Below are 26,034 nucleotides of genomic sequence, written 5' to 3'. Positions count from 1 at the left end.
GATCTCAGTATTATTGGATAAGTTTCCAGTAACAATAAATGATCTCAGTATTATTGGATAAGTTTCCAGTAACAATAAATGATCTCAGGATTATTGGATAAGTTTCCAGTAACAATAAACGATCTCAGTATTATTGGATAAGTTTCCAGTAACAATAAATGATCTCAGGATTATTGGATAAGTTTCCAGTAACAATAAACGATCTCAGTATTATTGGATAAGTTTCCAGTAACAATAAATAATCTTAGTATTATTGGATAAGTTTCCAGTAACAATAAATTATCTCAGTATTATTGGATAAGTTTCCAGTAACAATAAATGATCTCAGTATTATTGGATAAGTTTCCAGTAACAATAAATGATCTCAGTATTATTGGATAAGTTTCCAGTAACAATAAATGATCTCATTATTATTGGATAAGTTTCCAGTAACAATAAATGATCTCAGTATTATTGGATAAGTTTCCAGTAACAATAAATGATCTCAGTATTATTGGATAAGTTTCCAGTAACAATAAATGATCTCATTATTATTGGATAAGTTTCCAGTAACAATAAATGATCTCAGTCTTATTGGATAAGTTTCCAGTAACAATAAATGATCTCAGTATTATTGGATAAGTTTCCAGTAACAATAAATGATCTCAGTATTATTGGATAAGTTTCCAGTAACAATAAATGATCTCAGTATTATTGGATAAGTTTCCAGTAACAATAAATGATCTCATTATTATTGGATAAGTTTCCAGTAACAATAAATGATCTCAGTATTATTGGATAAGTTTCCAGTAACAATAAACGATCTCAGTATTATTGGATAAATTTCCAGTAACAATAAATAATATCAATATTATTGGATACGTTTCCAGTAACAATAAATGATCTCAGTATTATTGGATAAGTTTCCAGTAACAATAAATGATCTCAGTATTATTGGATAAGTTTCCAGTAACAATAAATGATCTCAGGATTATTGGATAAGTTTCCAGTAACAATAAACGATCTCAGTATTATTGGATAAGTTTCCAGTAACAATAAACGATCTCAGTATTATTGGATAAGTTTCCAGTAACAATAAATTATCTCAGTATTATTGGATAGGTTTCCAGTAACATTATATTATCTCAGTATTATTGGATAAATTTCCAGTAACAATAAATAATATCAGTATTATTGGATAAATTTCCAGTAACAATAAATAATATCAATATTATTGGATACGTTTCCAGTAACAATAAATGATCTCAGTATTATTGGATAAGTTTCCAGTAACAATAAATGATCTCAGTATTATTGGATAAGTTTCCAGTAACAATAAATGATCTCAGGATTATTGGATAAGTTTCCAGTAACAATAAACGATCTCAGTATTATTGGATAAGTTTCCAGTAACAATAAATGATCTCAGTATTATTGGATAAGTTTCCAGTAACAATAAATGATCTCAGTATTATTGGATAAGTTTCCAGTAACAATAAATTATCTCAGTATTATTGGATAAGTTTCCAGTAACAATAAATGATCTCAGTATTATTGGATAAGTTTCCAGTAACAATAAACGATCTCAGTATTATTGGATAAGTTTCCAGTAACAATAAACGATCTCAGTATTATTGGATAAGTTTCCAGTAACAATAAATTATCTCAGTATTATTGGATAAGTTTCCAGTAACAATAAATTATCTCAGTGTTATTGGATAAGTTTCCAGTAACAATAAACGATCTCAGTATTATTGGATAAGTTTCCAGTAACAATAAATGATCTCAGTATTATTGGATAAGTTTCCAGTAACAATAAATGATCTCAGTATTATTGGATAAGTTTCCAGTAACAATAAATGATCTCAGTATTATTGGATAAGTTTCCAGTAACAATAAATGATCTCAGTATTATTGGATAAGTTTCCAGTAACAATAAATGATCTCAGTATTATTGGATAAGTTTCCAGTAACAATAATTTATCTCAGTATTATTGGATAAGTTTCCAGTAACAATAAACGATCTCAGTATTATTGGATAAGTTTCCAGTAACAATAAATTATCTCAGTATTATTGGATAAGTTTCCAGTAACAATAAATTATTTCAATATTATTGGATAAGTTTCCAGTAACAATAAATTATCTCAATATTATTGGACAAGTTTCCAGTAACAATAAATTATCTCAGTATTATTGGATAAGTTTCCAGTAACAATAAACGATCTCAGAATTATTGGATAAGTTTCCAGTAACAATAAATGATCTCAGTATTATTGGATAAGTTTCCAGTAACAATAAATGATCTCAGTATTATTGGATAAGTTCCCAGTAACAATAAATGATCTCAGGATTATTGGATAAGTTTCCAGTAACAATAAACGATCTCAGTATTATTGGATAAGTTTCCAGTAACAATAAATGATCTCAGGATTATTGGATAAGTTTCCAGTAACAATAAACGATCTCAGTATTATTGGATAAGTTTCCAGTAACAATAAATAATCTTAGTATTATTGGATAAGTTTCCAGTAACAATAAATTATCTCAGTATTATTGGATAAATTTCCAGTAACAATAAATAATATCAATATTATTGGATACGTTTCCAGTAACAATAAATGATCTCAGTATTATTGGATAAGTTTCCAGTAACAATAAATGATCTCAGTATTATTGGATAAGTTTCCAGTAACAATAAATGATCTCAGGATTATTGGATAAGTTTCCAGTAACAATAAACGATCTCAGTATTATTGGATAAGTTTCCAGTAACAATAAACGATCTCAGTATTATTGGATAAGTTTCCAGTAACAATAAATTATCTCAGTATTATTGGATAGGTTTCCAGTAACATTATATTATCTCAGTATTATTGGATAAATTTCCAGTAACAATAAATAATATCAGTATTATTGGATAAATTTCCAGTAACAATAAATAATATCAATATTATTGGATACGTTTCCAGTAACAATAAATGATCTCAGTATTATTGGATAAGTTTCCAGTAACAATAAATGATCTCAGTATTATTGGATAAGTTTCCAGTAACAATAAATGATCTCAGGATTATTGGATAAGTTTCCAGTAACAATAAACGATCTCAGTATTATTGGATAAGTTTCCAGTAACAATAACTGATTCCGTAAAATCAGTTTGTGAAATGTTTTTCTAAACTCTGCAAAATCTATTTCGTTGTCAGTAGGAGTCATAAATTAAAACTGAGCCACCAGGGGAAATCTCGCCATCTGGTGTACAAAAAAATAAACTGGAGCCTGATTTGTCATTAAATTCGCCATTTTTCACTGAATAATAGTAGTTTCGGGGACTTCCACTCTTTATCAGTAACCCTGGACAACAGCAATAGGAAAACATAAGGCCAAGCTTTATATATTATATCTACTTTATATACTTACAAGTTAGTTTAAAGTTATATATCCCCTCGTGATGATAAATGTCGTCAGAAACCTTTATCAAATGTGAATAATTGATTCCACATCACAAATTCTCTTTGTGATATCTGATAATCGTACGTATACGTTATGCAGTTTTGTAAAGAAATCTTTAGAGAACACAGGAGAAAATGTAATTTTTGTGTTCTGACATTTGAAGAAATTTTGTGTCATGAATTTTCAAACGTGTGTAACTGAATTACAGTATAATCACACGTCAAACAACGCACGGTGCAGTATAATCACACGTCAAACAACGCACGGTGCAGTATAATCACACGTCAAACAACGCACGGTACAGTATAATCACACGTCAAACAACGCACGGTACAGTATAATCACACGTCAAACAACGCACGGTACAGTATAATCACACGTCAAACAACGCACGGTACAATATAATCACACGTCAAACAACGCACGGTGCAGTATAATCACACGTCAAACAAACCACGGTACAGTGTAATCACACATCAAACAACGCACGGTGCAGTATAATCACACGTCAAACAACGCACGGTGCAGTATAATCACACATCAAACAACGCACAGTGCAGTATAATCACACGTCAAACAACGCACGGTTTTCAGTATAATCATACGTCAAACAACGCACGGTACAGTATAATCACACGTCAAACAACGCACGGTACAATATAATCACACGTCAAACAACGCACGGTGCAGTATAATCACACGTCAAACAAACCACGGTACAGTGTAATCACACATCAAACAACGCACGGTGCAGTATAATCACACGTCAAACAACGCACGGTGCAGTATAATCACACATCAAACAACGCACAGTGCAGTATAATCACACGTCAAACAACGCACGGTTTTCAGTATAATCATACGTCAAACAACGCACGGTACAGTATAATCAGACATCAAACAACGCACAGTGCAGTATAATCACACGTCAAACAACGCACGGTTTTCAGTATAATCACACGTCAAACAACGCACGGTACAGTATAATCACACGTCAAACAACGCACGGTGCAGTATAATCACACGTCAAACAACGCACGGTACAGTATAATCACACGTCAAACAACGCACGGTACAGTATAATCACACGTCAAACAACGCACGGTGCAGTATAATCACACGTCAAACAACGCACGGTGCAGTATAATCACACATCAAACAACGCACAGTGCAGTATAATCACACGTCAAACAACGCACGGTTTTCAGTATAATCACACGTCAAACAACGCACGGTACAGTATAATCACACATCAAACAACGCACAGTGCAGTATAATCACACGTCAAACAACGCACGGTACAGTATAATCACACGTCAAACAACGCACGGTGTTCAGTATTTTCAAATCATAAAAACATTTTAAGGAATGAATTACAGTATAATCACACGTCAAACAACGCACGGTTTTCAGTATTTTCAAATCATAAAAACATTTTAAGGAATGAATTACAGAGTTAAAAAAATATATTCAGAGCCGCAAAGCGAGCTTTAATAAAAACGCTAATGAGTGGTTAATTTGGCTTGCCTCGTGACTGTCTATTGTTCAACACCATACTTAAAATTACCAGCATAATCTGATAAGCAAATTATAGAAGCTTAAGAATTTCCATATCGAGCAAGTTGTATACTCTCTGTCGGAGAAAGCTGTTGCTTCGTGTTTTTATGAGCAGTAAATATTAAAATCGTGGTATGGAATAATAACAAAATAATCCAATCAGATCAAGTTTTTACTTTTTAAGTACAAGTCTGGTGCGTCCAGTGCTACGTTGTGAGTGCATATTAATGGCCATGAAACATATGTTATAAGAGTTGAAATATGTGTTATAAGACTGAAACATATGTTATAGGGTTGAAACATGTGTTATAAGACTGAAACATATCGTTTCCAAAAGATACATGGTTTGTATGCCAACTCTGGCGAAAAGTCAGACCCGTATTATAACGTGTGTACATTTAACCTTTCTAGAACTCCCTGCTTTTGTTTGGACCCATATTATACTGTGTGTATATTTAACCTTTCTAGAACTCCCTGGTTTTGTTTGAACCCATATTATAATGTGTGTATATTTAAATTTTCTTCTACAACTCTTTGGTTTTGTTTGAACCCATATTATAATGTGTGTATATTTAACTTTTCTTCTACAACTCTTTGGTTTTGTTTGAACCCATATTATAATGTGTGTATATTTAACCTTTCTAGAACTCCTTGCTTTTGTTTGGACCCATATTATAATGTGTGTACATTTAACCTTTCTAGAACTCCCTGGTTTTGTTTGGACCCATATTATAATGTGTGCATATTTAACCTTTCTTCTGGAACTCCCTGATTTTGTTTGAACCCATATTATAATGTGTGTATATTTAACCTTTCTTCTAGAACTCCCTGGTTTTGTTTGAACCCATATTATAATGTGTGTATATTTAACTTTTCTTCTACAACTCCCTGCTTTTGTTTGGACCCATATTATAATGTGTGTATATTTAACCTTTCTTCTAGAACTCCCTGGTTTTGTTTGAACCCATATTATAATGTGTGTATATTTAACCTTTCTAGAACTCTCCGGTTTTGTTTCGAACCTTATTTTAATGTGTGTATTTTTAACCTTTCTTCGAGACCTCCCTGGGTTTGTATGTGCTTTTAACCTTGGTTTAACCTTAATCTCACAGTTTTTTGTTTTTTTTACCAGATGTATAGTGTTAACCTTCAACCTTAATCTTGCTGGACGTTGTTTAATTTGTACTGACCAGTTGTATGTTATGTGTGTGTCTCACTGCCTTTGATCGGACCAGTTGTTTGTTTGCAGTTAATCATATAGTAACAGAATGGGCTATATATATTGTGCTCATGACAAGTATCAATACCCCATTTTTAGTGTTATAAGTTCGTATACTTTCCGCTGAGCCACTATGAGACCCAGTTGTATAATGGTATTTCTGTTTGTGTTCTTAAAATGCACGTGTTTATGTTATTTTTAACCCTACTGGGCTTCACAGGCTTTGTTTTGACCTTTGAACAGTTAGTGTGTGTGTATTTGTAATCCTTTCGGACGTTGTTAACATTATTTAGATTGACTGTTTAGTTTGTGTGTTTATAACCTTGTCTCTGGCTTTGTTTAGTCCAGCTTACGTGTTTTTATTTGAGGAGGCTAGTCTCTGGCTTTGTTTAGTCCAGTTTACGTGTTTGTATTTGATGAGGCTAGTCTCTGGCTTTGTTTAGTCCAGTTTACGTGTTTTTATTTGATGGGGCTAGTCTCTGGCTTTGTTTAGTCCAGTTTACGTGTTTTTATTTGAGGAGGCTAGTCTCTGGCTTTGTTTAGTCCAGTTTACGTGTTTTTGTTTGAGGGGGCTAGTCTCTGGCTTTGTTTAGTCCAGTTTACGTGTTTTTATTTGATGGGGCTAGTCTCTGGTTTTGTTTAGTCCAGTTTACGTGTTTTTGTTTGATGAGGCTAGTCTCTGGCTTTGTTTAGTCCAGTTTACGTGTTTTTATTTGATGGGGCTTGTCTCTGGCTTTGTTTAGTCCAGTTTACGTGTTTTTGTTTGAGGGGCTAGTCTCTGGCTTTGTTTAGTCCAGTTTACGTGTTTTTGTTTAAGGGGGCTAGTCTCTGGCTTTGTTTAGTCCAGTTTACGTGTTTTTGTTTGAGGGGCTAGTCTCTGGCTTTGTTTAGTCCAGTTTACGTGTTTTTGTTTGAGGGGCTAGTCTCTGGCTTTGTTTAGTCCAGTTTACGTGTTTTTGTTTGAGGGGGCTAGTCTCTGGCTTTGTTTAGTCCAGTTTACGTGTTTTTGTTTGAGGGGGCTAGTCTCTGGCTTTGTTTAGTCCAGTTTACGTGTTTTTGTTTGAGGGGGCTAGTCTCTGGCTTTGTTTAGTCCAGTTTACGTGTTTTTGTTTGAGGGGGCTAGAAGATGAAAACGTTTAACTAAATTTCGGTTTGTAAAAACCGAAACTAAAACTTGACGTGCACTTGTAACACCAAACCGCTGCTTCATCTACTAGTACATTAATACACATAATGTTAAATAAATATGGAACACGTTTATGACGAAGAACCTCAGGGTTTCTGTACTACAGATGAATAGAATTAAGTTTGGGTGGGACAACTAGGTTTTTGTAAAACTATACAAGCGACGCAACTTCGTAGTTTTAAAACTGTTTCACGCTGGTTAATGAAAATCGTGTTAACTGTGGTGAAAATACTGCACTCGTTCATGAAAACAAGGAATCCGAGCGGCCAGTAGAGGGAGCTGAAGATATAATTGTTAAATGGGATGACCAGCTGTTTCCAACTTTGTGATTGGACAAACCCAATGGTTTAAAGAAGACATTTCGTAGTTGGTCTGTTTGTTCTCTAGTCTGAAAAAAAATCATTGCCCTTTTATACCTGAAGGTGCTTCGCCCTTGCCCTCCAATCCAACTTTCCAGGTTTCTACACTTATTCAAAAATGTTTTAAAATAACTTCTACGAATAATGCCAAAGAAAAAATTACTGAATGAAGTCGGGATTATAGTTTGGAACAATAATTTCGAAATAAATATATAATTAAAGTATTTTCTTTGTTGTTGTTTTTTAATTTCGCGCAAAGCTACTCGAGGGCTATCTGCGCGAGCCGTCCCTAATTTACCAGTGTAAAACTAGAGGAAAGGCAGCTAGTCATCACCACCCACCTTTAACTCTTGGGCTACTCTTTTACCAACAAACAGTGGGATTGACCGTCACATTATAACGCCCCCACGGCTGAAAGGGCGTGCATGATTGGTGCGACCGGTATTCGAACCTGCGACCCTCGGATTACGAGTTGAACGTCTAAACACGCTTGGCCATGCCAGGCCGTATAATTAAAGTCAAAATTATACACTTGATCAAAACACAGGAATTTAGACTCAACTTGAAGTTTCCAGTTATAAAATAAACTGTTTTAAGATTAACGTTTTAGGCTTAGCTTTTCAATGTAGAAGCAATAAAGTGACGATACAACAGAGAAATATATTCTAGAAACCATAGTATTTCTGTACTCAATTTCTTAAGTATCGCTCTCAAACCATGAATTTTACTGTCTTTAAACGTTTAAGGCAACTTCTGGTAGTTACTGTCCCATTATCGCACTTGGTGGTCTTTGGTGCGTTATAAGAGTGACAATCAAATTCCAAGATTTGATTAGAGCAACATCATAGGCCCCCCACCAGTGGCATAGCGGTATGTCTGCAGATATACGACGCTAGAAATCGGGTTTCGATACACGTGGTGGGTAGAGCACAGATAGCCCACTGTGTAGCTTTGTGCTCAATTACAAACAGACATGACAGAGAATTTCTACCAGTGAAGTTTAGATTCACTTCGAAGATAATTTAAATTTATTTCTTCCAGATATATATGTTAAATACCTGTTAAAAAATAAATGCTATATAAGAGATTTATCCACATAACTCTAAAATCATGTACGAATCATAGAGACACGAACCAGTCGTAGTTACTCGGAAATGTAACAAATGTCGAGTATTCCTCACTGTTCGTCTCTTCTGTTCTTGCGATGAAAAAAATATACAAAGCTTTCCACTTACTCTGGACTTTAATATTGTCTGTCTCTGTCAAATTAAAAACAAACTGATCTTCAGAAAATAAAAATAATTTGCTTGGAAAGAAACGAAAAAAAGGTTGCAGACGGTTTTTTTGGTTGGTTTTTTTCTTTACCAGTTTTAAGTAATGATTGTTCCAGAACTTAACCTCTCATGTCAACCTTTAATGGTTGGGATAACAACAATGGGTTCGAGGTAGAACCAAAAAGTAAATGACATCTCAGGTTTTACGGTGTAACCACACCCTCTGCTTCAGCTATGATTAGCCTAAGTTTGTGTCTGTAAATAATTTAAGAAACGCTTCTCGCCCAAAATGATTTATCTGTCCCTCGAGTTGAACAAGGTGAATGACCTACCGGCTTGTCCAGAATGTTGACATGTTATTCAAACTTCTATCATATTTTTTGACTCTTTCATATTTAAAAAAGTTAATTATTTCACGCTTGACGTATGCGTATTTAAAATGTCGTTCTATCACACAAAATACCGTTTTTATGTTTCAAAAATACTCCTGATAAGTACACTTGTCGTTTTTATGTTTCAAAAATACTCCTGATAAGTACACTTGTCGTTTTCATGTTTCAAAAATACTCCTGATAAGTACACTTGTCGTTTTATGTTTCAAAATACTCCTGATAAGTACACTTGTCGTTTTCATGTTTCAAAAATACTCCTGATAAGTACACTTGTCGTTTTCATGTTTCAAAAATACTCCTGATAAGTACACTTGTCGTTTTTATGTTTCAAAAATACTCCTGATAAGTACACTTGTCGTTTTCATGTTTCAAAAATACTCCTGATAAGTACACTTGTCGTTTTCATGTTTCAAAAATACTCCTGATAAGTACACTTGTCGTTTTTATGTTTCAAAAATACTCCTGATAAGTACACTTGTCGTTTTCATGTTTCAAAAATACTCCTGATAAGTACACTTGTCGTTTTTATGTTTCAAAAATACTTTTTCACGCTTATTGTCGTTGTCACGGCAACTGTTGATGTTTTGACTACTTCACCAGAGGGCAGGGGAAACAAATCTATGTGCAGAAATATTGTAGAATAAAACTATAGTTCACGATAAAATAAGAGCGACATAAAATCACTTGTCATCCCGTTCCACGTTATTACGTCAGTTTAGTTTATTTAGAATTTCGCGGAAAGCTGCGCGAGGTCTACCTGCTCCAGCCGTTTTTATTTTAATAGCGATAAACCAGACGGAATGCAGTTAGTCAACACTGCCCACCGCCGACTCTTGGGCTATCCTTTCACCAACAAGCATCTTCAGTAACGGGGATTGAAATCCACGACTAGAACGCCCTCTATTCATCAGGCCAATATTACGTCAGATAAAACTTGTTATAATAAATTATTTTCATTGTTGTCACTAAAAGATAGAAAATTATTTTAATTATTATAAATAACACTTAATAAATTAAAGTTAATAAAAATTAAGAGGATAACAACGGGTTTACATATTAAAAGCGGGTTTACATACTTGTGCCAATGTAATTATTCTGAGTAGGATTTGATAATTTAAAGTCTCAGAAACGTATATATTCTCGTATAATGTTAAATTCAAATTAATATTTTAAACCACACATATAAACATTTTTTTCACTTAAAATACTTCTTCCGGAATGGCCAAGTGTGTCAAGGCGTTCGACTCGTAATCCGAGGGTCGCGGGTTCGAATCTCGATCGCACGAAACATGCTCGCCCTTTCAGCCATGGGGGCGTTATAATGTGACGGTCAATCTCACTATTCGTTGATAAAAGAGTAGCCCAAGAGTTGGCGGTGGGTGGTGATGACTAGCTGCCTTCCCTCTGGTCTTACACTGATAAATTAGGGACGGCTAGCGCAGATAGTCCTCGTGTAGCTTTGCGTGAAGTTCAAAAGACACCAATCTCTAATTAACAATTAAACTATTGTATAGGTTGTTAACCCTGACATCGAGCTGAACCATCAGTTATTCTGTTTTTGACAAACTCTTTTAAAGCACTATTTCTGTTTACTGTTCTGTGCTATCATCAATAATATATAGTGTACATTCTGGCCACCCTTGGGTACGATAGCACTATAATTAGCGATTGTTATTAATAATTACTTGACACCAGACAAAACTTTATGAAACGTCTAAACATCGTGTGGTAACATACAACTGGTGACGACCTGAATTAAATATATGTTTGTTTTGAATTTCGCACAAAGCTACTCGAGGGCTATCTGCGCTAGCCGTCCCTAATTTAGCAGTGTAAGACTAGAGGGAAGCCAGCTAGTCATCACCACCCACCGCCAACTCTTGGGCTGCTCTTTTACCAACGAATAGTGAGATTGACCGTCACATTATAACGCTCCACGGCTGAAAGGGCGAGCATGGTTGGTGTGACGGGGATTCGAACCCAAGACCCTCAGATTACGAGTTGAGCGCCTTAAATAACCTGGCCCTGCCGAGCCTGGATTAAACAACCGTAAAGTTTACTTTCAGCTTTACGAGCAGGCTATACGGTGGGGTTTAATTTACAGACCGAAAGCTAAGAAATATGTCCTGACATGTTCTACTATTAAAGCATTATTAAAATGATCATGATCCTTTATGGTTATTGATCATTCCATTAGGTATGTTAAAGTATGGTGGTATGGATTCTCAGTTCTTCAAATAAGAATTACTTATCTTAGATATGTTTACATCAAGTGTTTACTCCATCCAGTGGCTTAGCGATAAGTCTGGAGCTTCATAAAATATATGTTTAATTTTTCTACTTTTCAGTGTTTCGAATGTTTTCATTAGATTTATATCAAATTGAGTTAAACGACTTTGTATCAAAATAATAATGTCACTAAATAAACTAAGGCCAAATGGTTAAGGTATTCGACTCGTAATCTGAGGGTCGCGTGTTCGAATCCCCGTCAAACCAACCATTCTCCCTCTTTCAGCCGTGGGGGGGTTATAATGTAGCCATCAATCCCACTGTTCGTTGGTTAAAGAGTAGCCCAAGAGTTGGCGGTGGTTGGTGATGACTAACTGTCTTCTTTCTAGAGTTTTACCTGCTAAATTAGGGACGAATGGTGCAGATATCTCTTCTGTATCTTTGTGCAAAATTCACAAACAAACACACGAGCTTCACAAAATAAAACTCCTCTGAGTTGTCTATCTTACTTCTTAATGGAACTACCTTAAGATAATTTTTTTCCCTGTCGACAAGGTTCAATCATACAATTTGTAAAACGTTTCAACTTGAAGCTTGGCCTAGCCCTCAGTTTATATCTGCACTTTTACGACGCAAAAAAATGTGGTTTTGATACCTGTGGTGGGCAGAGTGCACATAGCCTTTGGTGTAGCTTTGCATTTAACAAAAAACAAACACAAAAACTTTACCTGATCCTTAAGCCTGTAAATTGTAGGCTTAACAGTTCCTCAGTAACAGAACACCGAGTTAGAGAGGCAAACAATAAAAAATAATTGATTTGTTTGTTGTTAGGCGTAAAAACAAAATGTTTACATGCTCTGTTGTTAAAAGGTGAAAAACCTTGTTGAAGTTTGTTCCACTTCATTAACCAATGTGACTCGAGGCTCGAATTTTGAAACAACGACAAAATTCTCGTTAAAACAAGTGAAACACTGCTGGTTTACCGGTTTACTTCGTGAAACTTGCGAAGCAATCAAAATGCGCACGCGAATCTGTTATTTAGACAAATGTTTTTTGTTATATATAGGAGACAATTTGTTTTTGCCCTTCTACCTGAATATACCCTCAACTAAACCTGAATATACCCTCAACTAATTTCCTTAACTTTTCACTAGATTTTAACAAAAAATATAAGTTTCTTGTGAAATTTTTGTTTCTGAATATTCGAGCAATATAATACACATAGCTGTCCCTAATTTTGAACTGTTTGTTTGTTTTTTAATTTCGCGCAAAGCTGCTCGATGGCTATCTGCGCTAGCCGTTCCTAATTTAGCAGTGTAAGACTAGAGGGAAGGCAGCTAGTCATCACCACCCACCGCCAACTCTCGGGCTACTCTTTTACCAACAAATAGTGAGATTGATCGTCACATTATAACGCCCCCACGGCTGAAAGGGCAAGCATGTTTGGTGCGACCGAGATTCGAACCCGCGCCCCTCGCATTATGAGTCGAAAGCCTCAACCCACGTGGCTATGCCGGGCCTGAGAGGACAAAACACAGTCTACCGACAAAATTATTTATTAAATAAATTGTTTATTATTTACTGTGTAAAGTTCGCGGGTGTTATTCTCGCTAGAACATGTACTTGAGGGGTTTTTTTTTCTTTCTAATTTTTCAGATTTCTCTACAAAGATTTGACGTTTGTTTATCAGGAATTGTATTAAAGTTAGATGTTTGTGACGTCACACACGGTATTGTGAAGTAGGCTTGAACACAAAAACATAGATTCTGGTTCAGTAATCCTTCTATAACAGTTTATAAGATTTAATAGTATATATCGCATATCAGTCGTTATCCAGGGTGTGGAGAACACTCCACCCACCCACACCCAGAAAAAAAAAACGTTATTAAACGGTGAAAGAGGTCACGTATTATTCCAAAACTCCTTGCTGTTTTCTTTTTAAATATATTCAGTTACTCTTTTCATATAGCTAGATGTATTTAGTTTAATAAAGGCAGTTATAAGGTTCTTAGTTTTTCTATAGACATTCCTGGTTGTACATAGAGACGGACTAACGTGACCATTATCTCGTCACGACTTTCTTGGGTCTACTTTTTACTTTGAAAATTTTTCACAAATTCTTTGAAATTACACCAGAGGCTTTTCTTTTATCGTAACCTGACTGTTACTCAGTCTGGTCGTGACTTTATTAACTTTGATTTTCCTGTACAGATATTATTTTAATTGACTAATAGCCCTATAAATAATCCCAGAAAATCGAAGTCTTATTAAAAAATTATTTTTCTTACATTTGCATGATGTTTAAACACCTGCGAAACTCGCAATCCTTTATTAACAACTTTTCTTATAATTTCATTTGTGTCCTTCCCTTATGGGCTCAGGCATGGCCACGTGGATTAAGGTGTCCGACTCGTAATCTGAGAGCCCGCGGATTCGAATCACACCAAATATGCTCGCCCTTTCAGCAGTGGGGGTGTTATAATGTGATGGTCACTCCACTATTCGTTGGTAAAAGAGTAGCCCAAAAGTTGGCGGTGGTTGGTGATGACTAGCTGCCTTCCCTCTAGTCTTACACTACTAAATTAGGGACGGCTAGCGCAGACAGCCCTTGTGTAGCTTTGCACGAAATTCAAAACCAACCAAACCTTCCCTTATGACGACTGGTTTCATGTATTTTCTCACACATTCGAGCCACGTTCGAAAATATTTTGAGTATTCCAGGCCTCGTGATAGTGCTACTGGTATTATATTTGATATCGGTAATTTAATTTGATATGATAAAAATAAAAGTTTGCTATAATCAAACATAAACAGCTACTTTCTTCTTATTGTTAACTGTTGACTACGGGTATTGAAACCCAGTTTCTAGAGTTATAAGTCCGAAGATATGCCGTCACGCCTCGCCAAATGGTTAGGACGCTCGACTAGCATCGGTAGCGGGTTCAAATCTCCGTCACATCAAGCATGCTCGTCCTTTCAGCCGTGGGGGGCGTTATAATGTGACGGTAAATCCCAATACTCGTTATTAAAAGAGTAGCCCAAGAGTTGGCGGTGAGTGGTGGTGACCAGCTGCCTTCCCTCTAGTCCTAGGGTCGCTTAGTATAGATAGCTCTCGTGTTAGCTTTGCGCGAAATTCACAATAAGCCAAACCAACTTGTTGTGCCACTGGTTGGTTATTGGACAGCCTTTTACTCTATTCAACACAACTCAAATTTAGTCAAGGTCATTTGAAAACACTCAGCGACACTGGATAGAGAAAAGCTTAATAGATATAACGCGTTGTTTTATAGAATTGGTGGCTTTACTTTCGTGTCGTATCACTTTTAAAGTTAGGGTACGATCAAGAAGTCGTAGAAAACAATATCATTTTATTTAACAAGCATGTAATGTCGACACGAAGTAAAGGGCGTGGCATCTTTATAACTCATTGTTATCTACGGTAGTTATTGTTGACATACGTGATTGGTTCTACAGATAAGGGTTCAGCTTGGAAGTCCCGCGTACAACATTGTCAATGACAGTAAGTTTAATAATTGATTAATAAAAGAGAAGGTAAAGTCCGCCAAAACAATTCTAGGGCCTTGACTTCGTTTTATTTCTTGTTCTTTATTAAAAATATTACCATAAATGAAAATATTTCAATTATCCTTCATTAAATAGGTCATTTATTTCAGTTACCACCACTAGAGGAGAGGTTTTTAAGTGAAATTATAAAAAGACATTTTGACATACTAGATATGTAAAAACGGCTCGTTTGGGATGAGAAAATATTTTACGTAGAGGAGCGAACAACGTTTTGACCTTCTTCGGTCATCGTCATGTTCACAAAGAAAGAAAGAGGTAACTGACCGGAATCTGACCACATGTTTGAAAGGAGTTGTGTAACTGAGTGTCCGAATGTAGAGGGCGGTGTTAGATGTTACACAAACCCTTTCAAACGTTGTTCGCTCCTCTACGTAAAATATTTTCTCAACCCAAACGAGCCGTTTTTTCACCCATATTTATCTACAAGTGGGTTTTATCGACATAACTGATTATTTTGACATACCAGATAGAAATTATAGTTCGTTTGTTTGTATTAAAACATGACGCTACACAATGGGCTGTTAATATTCTGCCCACCACGGGTATCGAAACCCGGTTTCTAGCGTTGCTGAGTCCGCGGACATGCTGCTGTGCCACTTGAGGTGTGGGGACTTGAAATTATAGCAAATAATAATTTAGTTGCAACCGCATAAAACATAGTGAATAGTGGAGTCTTCCATGGAAACACTTCCTTAAAAACAATTGTTTTCATGTATACTCTGTGTTACACTGGTGTTTTCATGTATACACTGTGTTACACTGATGTTTTCATGTACACTCTGTGTTACACTGGTGTTTTCATGTACACTCTGTGTTACACTGGTGTTTTCATGTATACTCTGTGTTACACTGATGTTTTCATATATACTCTGTGTTACACTGGTGTTTTCATGTACACTCTGTGTTACACTGGTGTTTTCATGTATACTATGTGTTACACTGATGTTTTCATATATACTCTGTGTTACACTGATGTTTTCATGTATACTCTGTGTTACACTGGTGTTTTCATGTATACTCTGTGTTACACTGGTGTTTTCATGTACACTCTGTGTTACACTGGTGTTTTCATGTATACACTGTGTTACAGTTTTCATGTATATACTGTGTTACACTGGTGTTTTCATGTATGCTCTGTGTTACACTGGTGTTTTCATGTACACTCTGTGTTACACTGGTGTTTTCATGTATACTCTGTGTTACACTGGTGTTTTCATGTATACTCTGTGTTACACTGGTGTTTTCATATATACTCTGTGTTACACTGGTGTTTTCATGTATACTCTGTGTTACACTGGTGTTTTCATGTATACTCTGTGTTACACTGGTGTTTTCATGTACACTCTGTGTTACACTGCTGTTTTCATGTATACTCTGTGTTACACTGATATTTTCATGTATACTCTGTGTTACACTGATGTTTTCATGTATGCTCTGTGTTACACTGGTGTTTTCATGTATACTCTGTGTTACACTGGTGTTTTCATGTACACTCTGTGTTACACTGGTGTTTTCATATATACTCTGTGTTACACTGGTGTTTTCATGTACACTCTGTGTTACACTGGTGTTTTCATGTATACACTGTGTTACAGTTTTCATGTATACACTGTGTTACACTGGTGTTTTCATGTATGCTCTGTGTTACACTGGTGTTTTCATGTACACTCTGTGTTACACTGGTGTTTTCATGTACACTCTGTGTTACACTGGTGTTTTCATGTACACTCTGTGTTACACTGATGTTTTCATGTATACTCTGTGTTACACTGGTGTTTTCATGTACACTCTGTGTTACACTGGTGTTTTCATGTATACTCTGTGTTACACTGATATTTTCATGTATACTCTGTGTTACACTGATGTTTTCATGTATACACTGTGTTGCACTGGTGTTTTCATGCATACTCTGTGTTACACTGGTGTTTTCATGTATACACTATATTACACTGGTGTTTTCATGTATACTCTGTGTTACACTGGTGTTTTCATGTATACACTGTGTTACACTGATGTTTTCATGTATACTATGTGTTTCACTGATGTTTTCATGTATACACTATATTACACTGGTGTTTTCATGTATACAACTGTGTTACACTGATATTTTCATGTATACTCTGTGTTACACTGATGTTTTCATGTATACACTGTGTTACACTGGTATTTTCATGTATATTCTGTGTTAAAATACGATCTTTATTTATTATAATATCTAATGGTCTTGTGTGTGTATTATTTAGTAATTAATTAAACAATCGTGTTTTGGGTGAAATGGGATTGTTAGTTTAATTATTAATTTTCTTCGTTTGTTTTGTTTCTTTTGTTTGTATTTGATTATTTTTATTACGTATTTATTTAGTAGAAACATCATTCTTAACGACGACCATGGAAACATTTCTAGGACTCCTGAAGATTGTCCTGGCAAAGAACACAACCACTTTTGGCAGAAGGCGACATCTTTAAGGCAATCTTTAAGAAGGAGTTCTTCTGGCAGTAAGAGCAAAAATTCTGATCCGAAGACTTCCCGGTTGGTTAGATCCGTTTCTCAACATCATGTTGAGAACAAGGATGTGGAAGAACGCCAGGGAGAATATGGTTCTCAGAGACACTTGAACCTCTCTTACAATCGTAAGCAACATTTTGAGTCAAAACCTTGTCTCAACCAGGACTCAGAACGCTCCACTCTCTTGAGTAAACAGACCCAATCTCTTAATGACAATGATAGTCATCAAAATACGGCTGTTCCAAATCAAATTTCTTTTTTGGAAGAGACGAACCAACTCAATTTAAACTCCAGTGTGACATCATTGGCAACTCAACATCTGCTGTTTATTAGCACCGAACTGAAGCACAGAACTCCCCATCAGAGATCGCTACGTAAATTAACTAAAGATTCTGGGTACGAAACCAGTGCTCAAGGTGAATCAGAGTACATAAATTTTGATTATTTAAGCGAAGATGGAGAAAAGAACTCATGGACTTCCTCGCTAACCTCTGTTCATGGATACTCCGAATCCCAAAGGAACCAGTGGACTCATGCTGTATCAAGCGGCAGGCCAGGTGGCAGGTCCAACAGGGAAAGCAAAGAACAACCTGAGTCTAGATTGTCTACTAACTGCTTTCCGTAAGTACACTTTCCATCAAATATTACCACGATAAATGCCCAACGAGTGAGTGTTTTTGTGTGAACACAGTTTTTATACAGGTAAACATCATTAGATTATTAATGTTCAGGCGACACTTTTGAAACTGCTCAGATGCACAATAATCACAAAACTGTTTGCAGTCTCAAGCGCTCGATGTTTTCACTTTGTCATTCTTAGAAATGCAAATTCTTGCAAGAATCAGACCTATTTATACGCTTACAAAGTTTGCTTTTGAATTTCTCGCAAAGCTACACGAGGGCTATCTGCGCTAGCCCTCTCTAATATAGCAGTGTAAGACTAGAGGGAAGGCAGCTAGTCATCCCCACCCACCGCCAGCTCTTGGGGTACTCTTTTATCAACAAATAGAGGGGATTGATCGTAACATATAATGCCCCCACGGCTGAAAGGGCGAGCATGTTTGGTGTAACAGGGATTCAAACCCACGATCCTCAGATTACGAGTCGAGTGCCTTAACCACCTTCACTTACAAAGAGCCACCTAGCACAATTTACACATTTTCATCTCAAAAAATATTACGCCATTTGCCAACAACATTTCTATTTGGTCCGTCATCCTACTTTAATATTTTAAGCATTTATTATTATTAACTAACACAATAGATTTATAAGTATTCATACAATGTCATTTTAGGTTTCGCTAAGCTAACAGTTTCTCCCCAATTGAATCGTGCGTTTAGTTTCATTAATGTATTATACTAATGGCAAAACAACAATAAAAGAAGAAATAAGCTAATCACAATAATACCCATTTACACCAAGAGATGGCGCACATGTTGAGGCGGTCTGGCAATCCAACTCTTGGGCTACTTTTTTACCAATGAATAGTAGGATTGACCACAACATTATAACGCCCCCACAGCTGAAAGGGCGAGAATGTTTGGTGTGACAGGGATTCGAACCAGCGACCCTCGGATTACGAGCCAAGTGCCTTAACCACCTGGCCATGCCTGGCCCGGATAATGGACTGATCATCACATAACAACACCCCCACGGCTAAGAGGGTAAGCATGTTCGGTGACAGGGATTCGAACCCGCGACCCACAGATTGCGAGTCGAGCGCCTTTAACTACCATACTGGGCCTTATCTGTACTTTACCAGTCACGGGTATTGAAACTAGATTTTTGTAGTCGTAAGCCTGCTAAGTTCGGAGCTTTAATTAGACTTTAATGATTTTTAATATGATTCTTTGTGAAATTTATTACGAAAATAATTGATAGAGCGTTTAAAGATAGCAACAACTGTGGAACATTAAGAAAATGTTATACGTTAATAAAAACAGGTTATTACTATCTTATTCTGACACACTTGGCAAGAGTTTATCATTAAAATCGAAATTTCTAATCTGAACGAACATCTCAGCGCACGTTAACCAAAAGATACACAGTAATAACCACAGTTTGATTTACCCTAGAACAGATGGCTGGGTGTAGGAGGCATGCAGCCCATAAACATTTAAAATCACTTGTCTAAACAATTTAAGCACCAGTGAATCTAAGCCTCGTAACCTCGTGGTTCGCAATGATTTCTTGAATTCACGATGACCTTATTACAATAATGGCGGTTGTGAAGGTCATCCGGTTCCTGATGAGAGTCTTGGAAGTTCTTGAACATCAGTGTGGTACTTCTGATGATATTCTCTAAAACTGTCGATACTGATGATTGAACTTAAATGGATGAGCAGTAAGAAGATGGTTTGGGTTTAGCAGCCATTTTAATTTTTACCACGTTGAAAACAATGCCAAATGAAAGTGGCTTATATCATCAAGCGTATAGCACGGATATGAAAATAGGTAAAAGTTTCTCGCGACTGCGTGCATGTATATCAAAACAACAGATGAATCATATTGCTATTTTGGCACTGATGAAGCTTCATTCTCCGAAACGGTTTGATCTCTTTTAGACACATTATTAAAGCTGTTATTTTTTATAAGTAACGTTTTTATTTCTCAACACAAATGTATAATAAATCTTTTTGAAAAGATCTATAACAATAGATTGAAATAAAGTACAAACCTTGAGTAATATTTTTATGGGAGAAAGTTTGACAGTCCTCGTGTAGCGTGGAATTCAAACCGAACTAGGACAGCAGCTCCACTAAGACAAGAGATATGTTTATAATTGCTTGAGCTCGTGACAATAAAATTCAAATTACACACGTTTGTCAATTAATCTTGTCATTTTTCTGCCTCGAGCGACCACGTGAAACGTGACATGGTAATCATAAATACCTGTTTTTCACAAGTTTCCACTGATGTTTGACATTTTCAATGTTTGTACTTCGTGCATAGAGGATAATTTGATAACTGGTTTGTTTTCTTTCAATATGTCGCCTCTACCGTCTTAACAAGCAAATAGATTTGTGTAATTTTTACATTAACCTCTTCAGTTAGAATCTCAGTGATGGAGTTGGAAAGTTGGACTAACAAGTCTGCTTATCATCTTCTGTAGTTATGAATGGTGGATATTTCTTCAACATCGGCAAATATATATACTGAGGATTTGCGGCTCGCGCCTCGTTGCCGAACAAAAATCGTGTTGTATAGTTTGTCGTTGGAGGTGGTTAAAAAAAGACTGTTTTGTTTTTAGAAGAGTAGACCAAGAAGTTGTCATTAACTGTCTGGCTTCTCTTTAGTTTCTTAGTTCAAAATTAGGGACGTCTTACGCAGATAGCCCTCGAGTATCTTTGCGCGAAATTCAACGAAAAAAACAGCCGCATATCTCCCTATCCTCTCAAACGTTTTTATCTTGAACTTGCAATTCCCCTTAAATAAGACGAGCGTTGAAAATCTGGAGGGGTAAAATGCCCTTTTATTCAGGGATGGAGTTTATCCTCCAAGCAAATACTCAGATGATTGAATAGTATGGGGTTACATAATATGGCAACCATTCTAACGGAACAGTACGGGATTACATGATACGGTAACCCTTCTAATGGAACAAAATGGGGTTACATAATATGACAAACCTTTTAATTGAACTGTACGGGGTTACATAATATGCCAACCTCAGAACGGCTGGTATGGGTATTAACACTTTTATTGATAAAGAGAGAACAACCTGAAGATGACCGAGAAAAGTCGAAACGTTGTTCTCTGCTTATCAGTGAAAGTGTTAATACCCACATCAGCCGTTCTAAGATACATTTTTATTTCAAGTGGGTTTCTCGTCATCACGATTAATATGGCAACCCTTTTGATGGAACAGTATGGGGTTACATTATATGGCAACCCTTCTTATGTGCCATTGTACAGGGTGTTCAAAAAGTCACTGTGCAGTTTTGTAATCATATTTTATTCAGTCTATTTCAAGCCAGCAACTGATAGCGGTGTTTAGAAACAAAATAAGAAGGATCCAAACATGTATTGATGCCAACGGGGGTCACATTCAACATTGTTTATAATTGTCATTCATATTTACCTCCTGTATTGTATATTGAAACATGTCTGTTAATAAATACACAAGTGCACAGTGACTGTCCGAACACCCTGTATATAATACTTTCGACTTCATGAGAAGTTACCAAACTGCATTTGATATGTGTATTTTCCTTTTAAAACTATAACCATCTTTCTCATTGTTGTGTTTTAGCACATAGACATTGTGCAACATCAGTGGGGTTTGTGATTAGTCAGTAACTTCCAACAGCAGGTGTAAAATAAGTTTTTTTGTATGAAGACTTACACCCAAACCCGGTGAGCCAAATGCTAAGTTAGCGGAACTACAACGCACAGATCAAGGGTTCGTTTCTCCGAAATGGACACATTTGATTACTGGTCCGGCATGGCCAAGCGTGTTAAGGCGTGCGACTCGTAATCTCAGGGTCGCGGGTTCGCATCCCCGTCGCGCCAAATATGATCGCCCTTTCAGCCGTGGGGGCGTTATAAGTTACGATCAAATCCACTATTTCTTGGTAAAGAGAAATTTGTGAGGGTTAATGGCGGATGATGGTGACAGCCCTCTGGTAGCGTAAATATCAACAAAACAAATTAATAGGAGAATAATCAGCTCTAGAAGTTCACTAGTGGGTGTCAAGGGTTCACACCCAAAAAATGTATTAAGAAGAACAAGCCTTAAATTTCTATTTGTTGTTTTAAAGGATTAGATATCACACATCTTGACGCATTTTGTGAGAGATAAAACAATTAATGCATTTTAATTTTAAAAGTATTAACTCACTTGTGTAAACAGTCGTTTATCTGCTTGATGACGACAAACTCACTTGAAATAAAAATATAACTCAGAACGGCTTTCTTAACCTGAAGATGACCTAGGAAGGTTCAAACGTTGTTCTCTCCTTGTCAGTAAAAGTGTTAATACTCAAACCAGCCGTTTTGAGATGTAGTCGTTTGTCTGACTTCTGCTTAAGGCCTACTACACTCTATTTAGTTTTTATAATTGTTTATCACCCTTTCTAGTTCGCTTCTTCTGGAAAGAGCTTACCTTCCAAAATCGCTTTTTGTAAGCATGGTGATTGTGTAATTTTATTTAGTCTTAACTCATAATGTTATTGTTGACTTATTTTATTCACCAAGAAGTTGGCACAGAGACCTAAACGAAATTTTACTGTCTTAAACTTCACGAACGAATGTGGAGTTTTCTTTAAGGATCAAATGACGAATCACTTTTATCTATAAAGGTGAAATTACAGCTGACCTTCGGGTCATCGTCATGGTAGAACAAACATATTAAAGAAGCAGTTTAGAGATCGGTGACTTGTCTGAAATCATTGTTCAAAAACATATGACGTATTTGGCTCACTACTGACGAAACTATTTCGACACATAAAAGATAAACGACACACTTCGTTTTAAGGCATTTGATTCAAATGTAATATGACCTTTTATCTAGCTTTGGTCACTGTCGTTCTTACTGTGGTGTACTAGATGTGGCCTCATCTTTAGCATGGTCATACGATTGATCATAAGATTTACAGTTTGCTGCTTGTTGCTGCCAAAACACCTCCCACAATTGATGGCAATGGATGACGGTCAAAGCCTTATATTCGGATAGACCAGAGTAGCCCAAGAGTGACCTAGACGCATTCCTTCTGCAGTCTATCACTTCAAAATTAAGGACGTGATGACGGGAAACCCACTTGAAGTAAAAACGTATCTCAGGACGACTGTTATGAGACACAAAATTAGGGACGGATACTCCTTGTTTCCACTCTGTGTGGGATTCTGAAACAGTCAGTTCCTGTGGACACCGTGACAAAAGAAACGTGTACACAGCAGACGACATTGCTGTAAATCTTGTTTCCTATTGAAACGTCCATCTTAGCGGTCTGCAGTGGTCCAAACAGTGTAAAACAAACGACCTCTTGCGTGGTACATTACTCGGGACGTAATGTATTCATTTTAACGTTAATCTGAGTATATGCCAATTCCTTGACAACATAATATACCACCTGTAGTGTATAATGTATGTGTTACTATTGTTCTTTAGACTGAATAATTAAAATATTTCATTTCGAGATACAGACAGTGAAATAAGATGTCATGTAAGTAATGGAAGCCCGGCATGGCCAGGTGGGTTAAGGCGTGCGACTCGTAATCTGAGGGTCGCAGGTTCGAATCCCCGTCACATCAAACATGATCGCCCTTTTAGTCGTGGGGGGCGTTATAATGTGACGGTCAATTCCACTATTCGTTAGTAAAAGAGTAGCTCAAGAGTTTGCGGTGGGTGGTGATGACTAGCTGCCTTCCCTCTAGTCTTACACTGCTAAATTAGGGACGGCTAGGGCAGATAGCCCTCGAGTAGCTTTGCGCGAAATTCAAAACAAACAAAAACCACATCCTGACGTTTGATCTACACTAACACAAAATATTACTAAAAGTGTTGTTTAAGACTAGCTTCTCCTTTATATCTTTTGTATACAACATTGAAAATATCGTTTATTACTGGTACCGGGCAAAGTCTTTAAATTATAATATCATCACCATTACAAAAGGAGGCTTAACTTAACTGTTTCAGATTTCTGATGATTTTTACAAGATTATACCGATAGGTAGAGTGGAGGTCTATGGTCATTTAGTATAGAATTGAAATTAAAACATAAATATTACATTTTTGATTCACCTTTGCTTAAAGGACCTAAAATTGCTTAGCAATTAGTTGCGGTTCCAAAAGTTTGAGACGTGCGTTATAAAAGTGACAGTCAATCTCGTTATTCTACTTAAAGCGCCGAGCAAAGTCCTTTTATATTTTACAGGTGTTGTGGGCTGACTGCCTTTCCTTTGGTCAGTAGTTCAAAGTTAGGATTGACTACATCTGGACCCTAGGAGTCTCTGACCAAATCGTGATCATTTAGTCCACGTACGAATAAGTTGTTCAGGTTGAACATCTTAATACAAGTTCCTACTAATATAATCGGCCAGGTGGTTAAGGCAATTGACTCGTAATCTGAGGGTCGCGGGTTCGAACCTCGGTCGCACCAAACATGCTCGCCCTTTCAGTCGTGGGGGTGTTACAATGTGACGGTCAGTCCCACTATTCGTTGGTAAAAGAGTAGCTCAAGAGTTGGCGGTGAGTGGTGATGACTAGCTGCCTTCCCTCTAGTCTTACACTGCTAAATTAGGGAAGGCTGGCGCAGATAGCCCTCGAGTAGCTTTGTGCGAAATTCAAACCAAACTAATGTAACTCTCACCCTCATTTTACCATGCGTAATTATACAGTTATTTCTTCTCTCTATACTGTTTTTAAATAAGTAAATAAGGGAAGTTATATTTAGAAATAACACAGGTTCCAAAAACCACGTTTAATGATACACTATAAATAATTAAAAGTGAACAAAGTCTCAATGTTTATATATTTTCTCTCCTTTAAATACGAGATTTCTAAAACAAATAATTCTACTCCGAGACACAAACACGTGTCTCGAGCCTTACATTAGTTAAGTACGGACTTTACCGATAAAAAGATAACACGTTTCTTGTTGTTTTTTAGTTTAATTAGGGCTACACTTTATTGTTTTTAGTACTATCAGTAAATAAACTTACAATGTTATTCTACGAACTAATTTAATTGTAGTTTGTTTTCATTCTATAAACTGAACTGTGCGCGGATGCACTTTTTCAGGCCAGACCTAAAAGTGAGTGTTATTACAATACATAGTGAATTATTTTGTTATGAAGTTGTATTTTTAGAATGGGGACAATCTCATTTTTAAACTTATTACGTAGCATTAAATGTTAAGTTATTCTAAAATATGTGTTGTTTAAAATACGCAGAAGTTGTTTCAAGTTTCCTTAAATAATTTGTTTATTTGTTTGTAATTACAAAACTGCACAATGGGCTATTAGTACTGCGCTCACACATGTGGTGGAGCCAGGTGTTTAGCTTTATAAACCTTTTTGTTTATCTCGCAAACATCTTTCAGTTTCTTGTATTACATGAGATAACCTTGTCAAATTCATTTACTGTTATTACTAAGCATAAACAACCTTAAACTGCTCACCTGAATCGAAGAACATGAATACTATTTGTAGGCCTCACAAAAAATACTTGGAATGAAAGAACGGCTTAACTCTGAACGGCTTTGCAAGTTTCTTTTGTTTATTATTTACGTGTAAGTTATACATAGGCGTATTAGGTTTATTAACATTAACTAGTCTAGTAACAAACCATAGACGAC

General features: G+C 36.2%; 1 protein-coding gene and 1 long non-coding RNA gene across 5 annotated transcripts in view; one reads left to right on the top strand and one right to left on the bottom strand.

Annotated features, from left to right (window-relative positions):
- LOC143247685 (uncharacterized) overlaps positions 1-26,034 on the bottom strand; it is a 274,645-nt gene that overhangs the window by 148,690 nt on the left and 99,921 nt on the right. Inside the window, exon 4 of one of the 3 annotated variants that reach the window (XR_013026661.1) lies at positions 9,814-10,382. The exons of the other annotated variants lie outside the window; for them this stretch is intronic. This is a non-coding gene — a long non-coding RNA (uncharacterized LOC143247685). Of the gene's footprint in view, positions 1-9,813; positions 10,383-26,034 lie in introns of those variants that run through there. 3 annotated transcript variants of the gene reach the window in all.
- The window catches only part of LOC143247684 (uncharacterized), a 179,849-nt gene that overhangs the window by 63,340 nt on the left and 90,475 nt on the right, over positions 1-26,034 (top strand). For both annotated transcript variants that reach the window (XM_076496077.1, XM_076496076.1), the window contains exon 2: positions 17,594-18,358. In XM_076496077.1, the coding sequence (XP_076352192.1) occupies positions 17,594-18,358 (765 nt within the window). The remainder of the gene's footprint in view (positions 1-17,593; positions 18,359-26,034) is intronic.

The sequence above is a fragment of the Tachypleus tridentatus genome, chromosome 3 (assembly GCF_004210375.1).
Source record: "Tachypleus tridentatus isolate NWPU-2018 chromosome 3, ASM421037v1, whole genome shotgun sequence".
NCBI lineage: Eukaryota > Metazoa > Arthropoda > Merostomata > Xiphosura > Limulidae > Tachypleus > Tachypleus tridentatus.
Note: the sequence above shows the minus strand (reverse complement) of the source record. Positions and strands in the feature narration are given on the sequence as shown.